The sequence below is a fragment of the Macaca fascicularis genome, chromosome 2 (assembly GCF_037993035.2).
Source record: "Macaca fascicularis isolate 582-1 chromosome 2, T2T-MFA8v1.1".
Lineage (NCBI taxonomy): Eukaryota > Metazoa > Chordata > Mammalia > Primates > Cercopithecidae > Macaca > Macaca fascicularis.
This window is the reverse complement of record NC_088376.1, coordinates 163,365,080-163,377,997: the sequence shown is the minus strand read 5'-3', so window position 1 is coordinate 163,377,997 and position 12,918 is coordinate 163,365,080. Positions and strand designations below refer to the sequence as shown.

The window sequence follows — 12,918 nt, the reverse complement described above, 5'->3', positions numbered from 1 at the left end:
AGAATAAGTCTTCCTAATGTAATATGACAATCTGTCTTATCAGCCACCAGTAATATGCTTTATAAAGAAAACTAGGCTGGGTATGGTGGTTCACGCCTCTAATCCCAGCACTTTGGGAGGCTGAGGCTCGTGGATCACCTGAGGTCAGGAGTTTGAGACCAGCCTGGCCAACATGGTGAAACACTGTCTCTACTAAAAATACAAAAATTAGCCGGGCGTGGTGGCAGGTGCCTGTAATCCCAGCTACTCGGGAAACTGAGGCAGGAGACTTGCCTGAACCTGGGAGGCAGAGGCCGTGGTGAGCTAAGATTGCACCACTGCACTCCAGCCTAGGTGACGAAACTTTGTCTCAAAAAATATATATGTGTGTGTGTGTGTGTGTGTGTGTGTGTGTGTGTGTGTGTGTGTGTAAAATACCTGAAGCCTTCATGCTTTTGGTGTCATATCTAAGAAATCTTTCCCTAACCATAAGGACTTATTCCTATGTTTTCTTCTCAGAGTTTTATAGTTTATAGCTCTTACATTTAGGTCTATGATTTTGTAATCCATTTTGAGTAAAATTTTCTGTATGGCACGAGATAAGAGCTTTAATTCATCTTGCATGTGAATATCCAATTTTCCAAGCACCATTTTTTAGCAAAGTTGGTCTTTCCTCCATTGAATTGCCTTGCATTTTTACCAGAGATCAATTAATGATAACAGTAAGGGTTTATTTCTTGAATCTCAATTCTGATCCATCAATCTCTAGATCTGTCTTTATACTAATGCCACATTATCTTGGTTATTTTAGCTTTGTTGTAAGTTTTGAAATCAAAAAGCGTAAGTCCTCCAACTTTGTTCTTCTCTTTCAACATTATTTTGGCTATTATGGGTCTTTTACTTTTTCATAGATCATAGTTCTCCTTTGAAACTTTTCTTGCCTTCATCTCTTTGTCTATATTATCTTCCATTTCCTTTTCATTAATCATATGATTTTTTTTGGTCTTTTTTTTTTTTTCCTTTTTCTGGAGAATGGGGTCTTGCTATATTACCCAGGCAGGTCTTGACCTCCTGGGCTCAAGCCCTTCAGAGGGTATGGGACAAGATAACTCTGGATGTGGTCAGGGTGGCAACAAGGTTCCTTGGTCCATTCTTCTATAGCTAGAACTGAAATGGCAAGAAAAGAAGTGAGGGTCCTAGGGAATCACTTCCTGCCTGAGAACAGAAAGCTACATTAAAGGAGTCCCATGGCATGGAGGGACCCTGTCTGGGGTGAACCACCTAGGAAAAAGTTTGCAGGCATGGAAATGAAGAAAGTTAATGAACAGTTCATTCACTCAAAGACAAACCTTGTGAAGGATGCAGCATAGCACTGAATTAAGAACACAGGTTTTGGAGTCAGACTGACATGGATTGAGATTCTGGCTCCACCTCCTACCAGCTAAATAATGTCAATGAATCGCTCACCTGAAGAGGAGAGGAGCTGTGTGTGCTCAGTGCAGACTTACGGTGCCTTCAGCAAACTGACAAGTTTAGTCATGTAGAAAGACTAAGTTCATTGATAATTTATTCACTCATTTATTAAATAAATGAATTATATTCTTCCTTTCTGAGAACATAGTCCTTAGCTTTAATATTCACCTTGCATACTGGATTTTACAATCAATTATCTTTGCAAAGGCCTCTCTGAAGAAGTGTTTTACTTTCACTCGGTACAGGAGATGATACTTTCAACCCTCTTCTGATGAGACTTCACCAATTACTAAGCACCCTGAGAAGCAGGTGGAGCCCTCAGAAGCAAACACAGCTGTATTCAGTTAAAAGTACACATCTAATTGGTCTCACTAAATTTGCATGAAATAGAGATGTAACTGGCACACACCAGCCACCCAGTCCCTGTCATTTTCCTGCCCAAGGGCGACATTCTGTAAAGGAACAGTGATGGAAGAGTGACACGGGAGCAGGACTGCAGCTGCTGGCTGGCACCCCTTCACCCCAGTTCAGATCTATTTCTAACCCAACTCCAGGGGTTCTGCTTCCATTATTTCTTGCCACATAACAAATCTCCCTTAAACTTACTGGATTAAACCCACCACTGTTTCATTTTCTGACATGATTTTCTGTGTTGGCTGGGCTCAGCTGGGGAGTTCTTCTGCACCACAGGACCTTGGCCGAAGCTGCAGTCACCTAGAGGCATAACTGGGCTGGGGAGTCCAAGAGGGCTCACCCACACATCTGATGTTTGGTGAGGATGGCCAGGAGGCTAGGGTGGCTGGGCCTGTCTCATTGGTGTGATCTCAGGCCTCTCCCTCTTCACATGAACTCTCTGCATGGTCTCTTTGGGTGGTCACTAAGCAGGGTAGCCAGACTTTGTTACACAGTGGCTTAGGGCTCTCCAAAGACAAAAGTAGAAGCTACCAGGCTTCTTACTGCTTAGGCCCAGAACTGTCTCTTCCCCACATTCTATTAACTAAGCAAGTCACAGACCAGCGTAGACTCACTATAGGAGGGGGCTGCACAAGGGTGTGAATCTTTCAGGGCATGGCTCCTTGGGGACCACCTTGGACAACAGCTGTCATGGGTTCTCTAGCTGGAGTTTCGTAGGCATATGAGAGAAGGAACTACAGAATGTGCCAGAGTCGGCTTGCTTAACACTTGGGCCAAACAAAGTGAAAGTTATACAAATACCGTGGAATGAGATTCTGGCATTAATTCTACTATCTCCTCATTCAGAAATTGGGGAAAGTGTAAATTAGACATGGTTTAAGTAAATGTCCTTTCTGTGGTCCTTTGGTGACATTTCTTTTATCTTCTTGGTCCACGTCACCTGTTGGGCTTCTCCTGTGAATCATGTAGTCGAGTTGTAATTGTCACTTCCATTATGGGGAATAGCATTTATATTTATTGCTGAGAAAGCACCATCTCACCATCTTCAATTGTCCAAAGTTCATAATTGATGTGCAGAATCTTTGCCTACTGTCTGTATTGCCCCAGGTGCTGCTATCCCTCATGGCTCCTGAATGATGCTGAAAACGTAAGGGAGGTTGTTCTCCTCTAATGTAGACCCTGAAATACTATCCTGCTAATAAAATTTCCTCTGCCTGCCTGTGATGCGCTTTGATTTGGGAACACTCTTTGTGAACAGTTAGAGGGTTTTGTAAAGTCCCTGGGTTTTTGTCGTAAGAGTGACTTCCAAGTTATTTGGAATACATAACAGAATATATCTGGTGTATGGTAGATTCTCAACACATGTCTGTTGAGGAATATGATAAATGTCATGATGATTGTTATGAGGAATAAATGAGTGCCATGTTCTGAATGTTTATGTTTCCCCCAAATTCATATGTTAAAATCCTCATCCCCAGTGTGATGGCTTTAGAAGGTGGGGCCTTTGGGGGGTGACTGGGTCATGAGGGTGGAACCTTCGTGATTGAGTTAGTGTCCTCATGAATGAGACCCCAGAGACGGGGCGTGGTGGCTCATGCCTGTAATCCCAGCACTTTGGGAGGTTGAGGCAGGTGATCACTTGAGCCCAGAAGTTGCAGACAAGCCTGGGCAATATGGGGAAACCCTGTCTCTACTAAAAATGAAAAAAAAAAAAAAGTAGCTGGGTATGGTGGCACACACCTGTGGTCCCAGGAGGCTGAGTTGGGGGATCGCTTGAGTCCAGGAGGTAGAGGCTGCAATAAGCTGAAATCACACCACTGTACTCCAGCCCAGGTGGCAGAGGTTTTTCTTTTCCTTTTTTTCTGTTTCAAAAGAGAGAGAGAGAGAAGCCCTAGAGACCCAAAGAGCTGGCTGGCTAGCCCCTTTCACTATATGAGGACACGGATAAAGTGCCATAGATGACAGGAAGCAGGCTCTCACAGACATTGAATCTACTAGTGCCTTAATCTTGGACTTCTCAGCCTCCAGAACCATGAGAGATAAATTTCTGTTGTTTATAAGCCACTCAGCTTCTGATATTTTGTTATGGCAACCCGAATACACTAAGACAATGAATGATCTTTCACAAAGGACCTGAAACACTGAGTTTGAATAATCATTAGTTTCCATTTTGGTATCTGTTCCATGCCTTATTCTCTAATACAAAATCTGCCCCAAAATACTAATCCTGAACCTAAGATTGCTGCAGCTATGTGCTGAAACCATCTTTCTCAGTGTGCTTTTTTTTTTTTTTTTGAGACAGAGTCTCGCTGTGTTGCCCAGGCTGGAGTGCAGTGGCACAATCTTGTCTCACTGCAACCTCTGCCTCCCAGGTTCAAGTGATTCTCATGCCTCAGCCTCCCAAGTAACTGGGATTACAGGCATGCGCCACCACACCCAGCGAATTTTTGTATTTTTGATAGAGATGGGGCTTCTCCATGTTGGCCAGGCTGGTCCTGAATTCCTGGCCTCAAGTGATCTGCCCACCTCAGCCTTCCAAAGTGCTGGGATTACAGGCATGAGCCACTACATCCAGACCCACAGTGTCTTTTAATATATTTACATTTAACTAACAACATTTTTTTTTTTTTTTTTTTTTTGAGACAAAGTTTTGTTCTTATCATCCAGGCTGGAGTGCAATGGCACGATCTCGGCTCACTGCAACCTCCACCTCCTGGGTTCAAGCGATTCTCCTGCCTCAGCCTGCTGAGTAGCCGGGATTATAGGCACCCGCCACCACATCCAGCTAATATTTTGTATTTTTAGTAGAGATGGGGTTTCACCCTGTTGGCCAGGCTGGTCTCAAACTCCTAACCTCAGGTGATCCTCCCACCTCGGCTTCCCAAAGTGCTGGGATTATAGGCGTGAGCCACCGCACCCGGCCCCATATTTGGTATTTCTACCACACATCTGTATTTTCTATTTGTCTTACCCTTTCAGTTTCTTAACTCTCTAATTGCCTTCTTTTGAACTTTTTTTCTTCCATTTTTTCCTTTTTATTAGCTTCCAAGTTATGCATTCTATTTTTGGGCTTTTAATGATAACCCTAGACATTTCAACAAGCACACTTCACTAATCAAAATCTAAGATTTACCATCTTTTTTTCCCCTCAACAATACAGAACCTTAGTTATTGTGTCCATCCATATTTTAGTCGTATTTTGCTTTTCCTAACTCCCAAGATGTTGTTATTATTGGTTTAAGGAGTCGTTGTTTGTTTATTCCGATTTTTATAATAAATTTTTATTCATTTTTCAAATCTGCTTGGTCAATTTTATGGTCTTTTGTTCTTTATTTATGTCTTCAACCTCTTGTACTGCTTATTTAAACATTTCTGTGTTTGATAATTCAGGGCATCTTCTCATGTCTAATTTTAGAAGGGTTTTTTTTTTTTTTTTTTTTTTTTTGCTGATTCTTGCTCATCATGCTGTGCCAGTCTTTTCATTCATGACTTCTGAGTATTTGCTCATATTTCTTTGAAATTATAGGTAATTATTTGTGCCTAGTTAGAAAGTGGAAAGTGAGTTCCTCCAAAAAGGAGGATTTCTGGCCAGATGTGGTGGCTCACACCTGTAATCTCAGCACTTTGGGAGGCTGAGGGGGGTGGATCACTTGAGGTCAGGAGTTTGAGAACAGCCTGACCAACATGGTGAAATTCTATCTCTATTGAAAATACAAAAATTAGCCAGGCATGGTGGTGGGCGCCTGTAGTCCCAGCTACTCAGGAGGCTGAGGCAGCAGAATCGCTTGTACCCTGGAGGCAGAGGTTGCAGTGAGCTTAGATGGAGCCACTGTACTCCAGCCTGCGTCACAGAGCATGACTTGGTCTCAAAAAAAAAAAAAAAAAAAAAAAGGATTTCTGTCTGCTTTTGTGGGTATGTGGGAGAATTCCCAACCCAAATGCACTTTAAATCTTAAATCAACTTTTTGGCTTGAGGTTTTTGTGAACACCTAAAGTATACATTTTGTCTGCAAGCCTACATAAAGTCAGGATCATGATTTGAAAAATCAGGGAGATTTTCCCCTATGCCTGTTCAGTTCAAGTTTCCAGTCAATGTATTTTATTCACAGTGCAATGGAGGGCCAGGGTCAGAGACAGATTAATTCCTTATTTACTCTTACAGGTGAAACCGTCAGATGTCACCTGTCATGACGTTAGAAACAGAAATTTATGTGTTAGAATTGTATTAAGTTTCGATTTTGGCTTTAGAAAAAGGATCATCATTTGTGGTGGTGGCTGCGCTTGTCAGTCAGCGCCTAGAGAGACTTTCGGGGATGGTAGTAACAGTATAGTCCCCCATTTCTACTGAGCATTCTCAATGTCTGTTCCAAGTAGAATTCAGGTTATGCTCTCAAGGCGGAAGTTGCCTGGGGAGGACATCTTTGAGTACAGCTCATTTTTTTTTTCTTTTTTTCTTTCTTTTAGAGATGAGGTCTCACTTTGTCACCCAGGCTAGAGTGCACTAGAACGATTCTAGCTGGCTGCAGCCTCAAACCCTCAGGCTCAAGAAATCCTCCCACCTCAGCTTCCCAAGTGGCTGGGACTATAGGCTCACGACATCGATCTTGGCTGTTTTTTATATTTTTTGTAAAGACGAGATCTCACTTTGTTGCCCAGGCTGGTCTCAAATGCCTGGGCTCAAGCAATCCTCTTGCCTCAGCCTCCCGAAGCCCTGGAATTACAGGCATCAGCCACCATGCTTAGCCACAGCTCTATTAATAGGCACAAGTTCTTCAATATCCACTTAGACCCCAACTCTGCTGGGACCACAGGCCATTTTTCTTCCCATGTTGTGATCTTGCCCGCCACGCCTCCACTTTTTCCCCATCTGCCTGGCTACTTAGTTGAAAATTCTCCTTCTGCCCAGCCTTTCCAGCTCCTTGTGGGAGCTTAGGCCACACCCCACCTGAGGGACTATCCTCCCTCAATGTCCCAATCCCAGAAATCATCTTGAACAAGTAATCTGTCCATGAGTTGCTCCCCGTTGAGACCTCTGGCCAGGTCGTGGCCTCCTAACCTCAGTCCACTCAGCTGTGGCCTCCATGATCCGACCCAGACAGCCTGCTCTCTTTTCTTCTCATTTCTGCCTCCCTCTTGCCCTTGTCTTTGCCATGCCCTTGTTCACAGGTTCTATTCCAGGGCTCTATTTTTGTGTACAAAACGTCATGATTACAGTTCTCTTTATAACAATTCCAACCCCATTCCCTGCTTTTTTTCCCCATGAGAGGTCAGTTCCTGAGTCCACAGGCCCACATGTGAGTGATGCAGGGAAGGGACAGAGTGTTTCCTCTGAGGCCTCTACACATGCCTGTCCGGTCTTTTCATTCTCTGTGGTTTTCTCATTTCTAGTCCAAGAGGCCCAGAAGCAAACCTGGAGGTGAGACCCAAAGAAGGCTGGAACCATGCTGACTTTGTATACTGTGAGGACACAGAGTCTGTTCCTGGAAAGCCCACTGTCAACGCAGATGAGGAAGTTGGGGGTCCCCAAATCTGCCGTGTATGTGGGGACAAGGCCACTGGTTATCACTTCAATGTCATGACATGTGAAGGATGCAAGGGCTTTTTCAGGTAGAGTTACCCACCAGCCTTCACCCACCTGCCACCACGGACACGCTGGGTCACACCTAACTGGGGTCTGCCACTAACCCACTGGGTAACGTCTCAGGGCCTCAGCTTGACCTGTCCCCCAGGTTCAGTGTGGGCTGGTGGCCCACCCAAAGGCCTTGTAATTAGTCTCAAGGGAGCCATTGATATCCCAGAGGAATCATTCATCTTCAGTCTTCCTGTTCTACCCAGGAAGGGTCTCCTTCCATTAAGATATACCTTGGTTTCTCCATGTGCTCTTGAATAAAATGGAAAATGACTCAGTGAAAGGTAAAGAATTTGAAACTCCCAAATCCAAGTGTTCACATTCGCCTTCTGGGGTGGTTGTTTTCTAAAGAATGGCATAAAATAAATGCTCAGACCATGGGAAGAGAAGCAGACCGAAGGGAGGGGAGGGGTGGGGAGGAGAGAAAGCCATGTGTGAGGAAGCCCTCCAGGGGCACCCTCCGGAGGGCACAGGGTATGCAAGGAGCAGCTCCCATGTCAGGAGCCACATGTGGGACCCTCATGCATTTCCAAGACAGCCTGCCTGATGGCCCTTTGCCGAGTTCTTCCTGGTGGCTGGGCACGCAAATGGAAAAGGGCAGGTTCCAGGGAGAAATGAACATTCGCGTTGCATGAGTTGTAACAGGGGTGAGACACATCAGCAGTGTCAGGCTGGGTTCAGCTACAAGTCGTAGGACCTTTATCGCAAATTGGTTTGGCAATAAGGAAAACGCGTTACCTCTCCTAACAGGAAGTGTGAAGGCCTCCAGGTTGAGTTCAGCAGCTCAGTTCTTTCCATTTTTCTCTTCAGCCATCCCACGCGAGAGCTCTCATTGCAGTCTGGCTCCCCTTATAGGGGCACAGTGCCGGGGCTCAGGCAGGAGTCATGATGTTCAGCAGACGCACAAAAAGGCTTAGCTTTGAGAGTAAGGAAATCTTTCCCAGGAGTCCCCTCACATTGGCTAGAGCCAGGCCCAGCCTATGCCTGAGCTAGTCACTAGCAAAGAGCAGCAGATACGTCCCTGAGCTGGCCACACGCCACGTGACTGCGTGGAAGAGGCTGGACGTCTGCACCAGCTCCAGATGCTGCTGGCACAGAAGAGGCTGCCCAAGGAGTGTCTGTGCATCCTGCCTCAGCATGTGGGAATCTTCTGCTCTCCCTTCCTCGTTTGGGTACTATTCCTGGGACTCTCAGAAAGAGGCAACATGTTGTAGTGGGCAAAAGCTAAATCCAGTATCAGGCAGACCTGGATTCAAATTTCAGCTTGTCATGTACCCAGAGGACAGCTGGGAATCCATCGTCTCCAAGCCTCAGTCTCCCTCATCTGTGCCAGGCAGATGAGATTATGAATTTCACAGCGTTTGAGAACTAAATTTACAAAACTGCAAAATACCTAGCCTAGCATCTGATACATAGCATACCTTTAATCAGTGTGAGCCCCGGTTTCACCTTTGACCCATTCTCGGTGGACTTTGATGTAGCATCAGGGCTTTCTTACCCAGGCCAGTTGGGAAGGCAAAAGGCAGGGATGGCGTCTGTGAAGAACATGACCCTGGGCTGGTCGCTGGTCCGAGGCCCGAGGCCTCCAAGCTCAAACCTGCCCCTGCCGGGTCACTGCGGGCTTGGCTCAGCTTCCCAGGCCTGCCCTCAGGGAACTCTGCAGCCCCACCTGGCTGTTCCATGCTCCTGGGCCAGCCTTCCCTCAGTTTCCACTCTGGACCAGACTCAGAGGCCAGAGCCAAGGGAGAAATTGTTTCTTTCCATCCAGCTGTGGAAATGGGGAAAGTAAAGGTAGGGCTGCAGTGACCGTGTCTTTTGTGGGACAAGCAGGACTTCCGGGCTGGGAGGAGGTGATCTTGTACCAGAGTCTCCAAAAGGCATCTGCCCCATTGCCTCTCTGTGCACCGCAGAGAGGGGAGTGCGGGGCCCGTGGGTCGCGCCTGCACGCTCTGCTGTTCCAGGCGTTCGACCTCCTTGCCCCCTAGGTCAACGAGGGAAATCCACTCTGCCATGGGGAAGCCGCTGCCCCGTAGGGTAGAAAAGCTTCCCCATATTTCACCCCTTCCTCCCTGGCCGCCCAGTCTGGAAGGGGAGCTGGGGAAGGCGGCAGGGGGCTTCTGTGGTTTCTTACCCTCCTGGGGTCATTTTTCCTCGGCTTCCTCCTTTAAGGAGGGGAAATCAAGGAAGAGGCCCATCTCCATGGAAACTTTCTGGTAAGAAGGGTGTGAAAGAGGAGGGGACAGGTGTTTCAGGAGGAAGGGAAGGCGCTGAAGGTGGGCTTGGAGCGGAGGTGTCCCAGAAAGTGGTTCTGAGGCTGCAGGCCCGGCGAAAAGCACGTGTCCCATTTCCTGCGGGAATGGCCAGAAAAGGTTTCCTCCCCGGCTTCTGCCCCCTCTAGCCGAGTCCTGGACCTCTAGGGACGCCCACCTACACCCTTCCCATAAAATCTGACCCAGCTGGGATGCAAAGGCTAGTGTCCCCCTCCCCGAGTTGGTAGGGGCTGGGGAGGAAGGTGGTGTAGCCCGGAGCCCCAGGCGGAGGGCCCGGGCACCCGTGCATCCTCCCTTCTGCTCCCTGTTCTCTCACAGGAGGGCCATGAAACGCAACGCCCGCCTTAGGTGCCCCTTCCGGAAGGGCGCCTGCGAGATCACCCGGAAGACCCGGCGACAGTGCCAGGCCTGCCGGCTGCGCAAGTGCCTGGAGAGCGGCATGAAGAAGGAGAGTGAGCAGTGGGCGAGCGGGCGGGCCGGGGCCGGGGTGCACGGCTCTGTGTAGAGACGTGCTGTGGGTGCGTGCATGCGAGTGTGGAGATGCGCGGCGAGTGTGGAGATGCGCGGCGAGTGTGGGCGTGAACACACGTGCACATGCGAGCTGGTGTCAGTGTGCAACAGGCAGCCACCTGGGGGAGCGCTTGCAGCCGGCCCGCTGGGTGATGGAGGGAGTCTGTAATCTCCGTCCTGGGATGTGTGCTGGGCAACCCTGCCAGGGCGTGCCCTCTGTCTCCCTTCAGTTGCTCCTACATGATTCTTTTTGTCCCCTTCATAATTGTTGTAATGGTTTGAAACCACATTTGGGGCTAGGGGTGTGAATCTGGGGGAGGGAAGCAGGAGCCACATGGGTGATAGGACCCCCCGCTTTATAGCTACTAGCACCCACCATCCGCACCAGACCTGGATCTTCACAGGGGAACTGTTAGCAGACAGGTGACAGGAGGTGTTCTCACTCTACCTATTTAACTTTGATATATTTGTGCTCCTAGGTCACTCTGAGATTAAGGCTCATGCAGAAAAGGCTAGATGCTTCTAGCGCATTTTTGTCTCCATGGAACACAAGGGGACCCAAAGCTGCTTCTTTCAGTTCTCTAGGCTGCTGGCAGGCGTTCTTGATCTCTCCCCACCAAGGACCTCATAGCTTTGCTCTACACGCATGAGTGGGCTCCCGAAATCCACAGAAGACCTAAGGCTCCGGGCTATATATGAAGTGTCTGGAGTTGCTATTTCTTGCTAAGCTGTAGCCCAGCTCTCTGGGGTCTTGGAGACCCAGACACCTCTGAAGAGTCTTGGTATATAATTCATCCGAAAAATGATAACAGTAGATGCCATTTACTGAACATCTCTTATGTACCAGGAACTATATTAGGCACCCTACATGCAAGGTCTCATTTAATAGCAGTGCAAGGTAAACACGGTTTCTCTGGATTACAAAGAAAAAACCTGAAGGCAGGAGAGGTTAAGGAGGTTGCTTAGGGTCACAGGTAGTAAGTGGCAAAGTTTTCACTCAAGCCTAGCGCCTTTGGATTCTGAAGCCCTTGCTCTTGCCAGGGCCCCACAGTGTCCTCACAAACTCCACTGCAGAGGGCGATACCCCAGCCGCACCTCACCTCTGTCCTCACCCAGGTGTTACTCCAGAGGAGCCCACAGGCCTCTTGAGTCCAGACAGGGGAGAATCGCTTGTCACCATTACTTTCCCTTTTACCCAATGCCTTCTGCTGCCTTGAGAGGGTTACGCAGCAGCTCCCTGGGGGGCTGGAGGCTGACCAGGGGCACGTGTGCCTGAGCCAGCCTCGCTGTCCCTGCAGTGATCATGTCCGACGCAGCCGTGGAGGAGAGGCGGGCCTTGATCAAGAGGAAGAAAAGAGAACGGATCGGGACTCAGCCACCCGGAGTGCAGGGGCTGACGGAGGAGCAGCGGATGATGATCAGGGAGCTGATGGACGCTCAGATGAAAACCTTTGACACTACCTTCTCCCATTTCAAGAATTTCCGGGTAGGAGGAACTGCACAGTGACTGAGGTGTCACCGCCATCTTCATTCTCACATAGAAACTGAGGTTCCCCAAGGATAAGAAACTTGTACGAGGTCACAGCTAATCAGTGGTGGAGGGTAGATTTGCAGAGCTGGCCCTAAGTCTGTGCGAGCTCCTCAAAGCTTTAGTCTCATTCCCAAAGGCTCTCCAAGTGTGGTCCCTGGGTCAGCAGCATCAGCATGCAGATTTTCAGGTCGCCCCAGACCAACTGAATCAGAAGCTCCAGGGAGGGGCAGGATCCCCGGGTGATTCTGTTGCAGGTTCAGGTTTGAAAATCGCTGCTCTCGGCCGGGCGCGGTGGCTCAAGCCTGTAATCCCAGCAGTTTGGGAGGCCGAGACGGGCGGATCACGAGGTCAGGAGATCGAGACCATCCTGGCTAACACAGTGAAACCCCGTCTCTACTAAAAAATACAAAAAACTAGCCGGGCGCGGTGGCGGGCGCCTGTAGTCCCAACTACTCGGGAGGCTGAGGCAGGAGAATGGCTTGAACCCGGGAGGCGGAGCTTGCAGTGAGCCGAGATCCGGCCACTGCACTCCAGCCTGGGCGGCAGAGCGAGACTCCGTCTCAAAAAAAAAAAAAAAGAAAATCGCTGCTCTCTCATTTAAAGCAGGTAGGAACTGGGTCTGAGCAGTAAGTGGAGGGAAAGCTAGGCAGTCCCCCAGTGTGACTGGCATTCAGGGCTTTATGAGGACAGGGTCAGGACCTGTCGAGGGGTGTGACTTTCGTGAACCGGTGTTTCTTGATCCCAGGCACATTAGCCATGTCTGTGCTCCAAGTGCCCTCCTTCCCCTTTGCACTGATAGATATCTCAGGTGGCCCTTCCCAGCTCAAAGAACTGGATGAGCCCAGTGACCTCGGATCTGCTCTTCCCATCCATAGCGCCCTAAACCTTCTGAGTCTCCTGAGCCCAACATCTGGAATGCTTGGGATGACACACCATGGTTGGAGTCCCCCTTGCCCTCCATTTTAACCAAGCAGGGACGTGTGTGACCATTGATTCATAGATCCCCAAAGCACCTTCATCTGGTAGAGGACACCAGAGAGAAGAAACAAAGGCTGTGTGTCTGTATGTGTGAGGACACATGCGTGCATGTGGGTGTGAATGCCTGCATTTGC

The 12,918-nt window shown here is 48.5% G+C and overlaps 1 protein-coding gene across 2 annotated transcripts in view; it reads left to right on the top strand.

Moving 5' to 3' along the window:
• NR1I2 (nuclear receptor subfamily 1 group I member 2) overlaps positions 1 to 12,918 on the top strand; it is a 32,919-nt gene that overhangs the window by 13,835 nt on the left and 6,166 nt on the right. For both annotated transcript variants that reach the window (XM_005548054.5, XM_005548053.5), the window contains exons 2-4: positions 7,255 to 7,473; positions 10,084 to 10,217; positions 11,574 to 11,761. In XM_005548054.5, coding sequence (XP_005548111.3) covers positions 7,442 to 7,473; positions 10,084 to 10,217; positions 11,574 to 11,761 — 354 coding nt within the window. In that variant the 5' untranslated portion in view covers positions 7,255 to 7,441. The remainder of the gene's footprint in view (positions 1 to 7,254; positions 7,474 to 10,083; positions 10,218 to 11,573; positions 11,762 to 12,918) is intronic.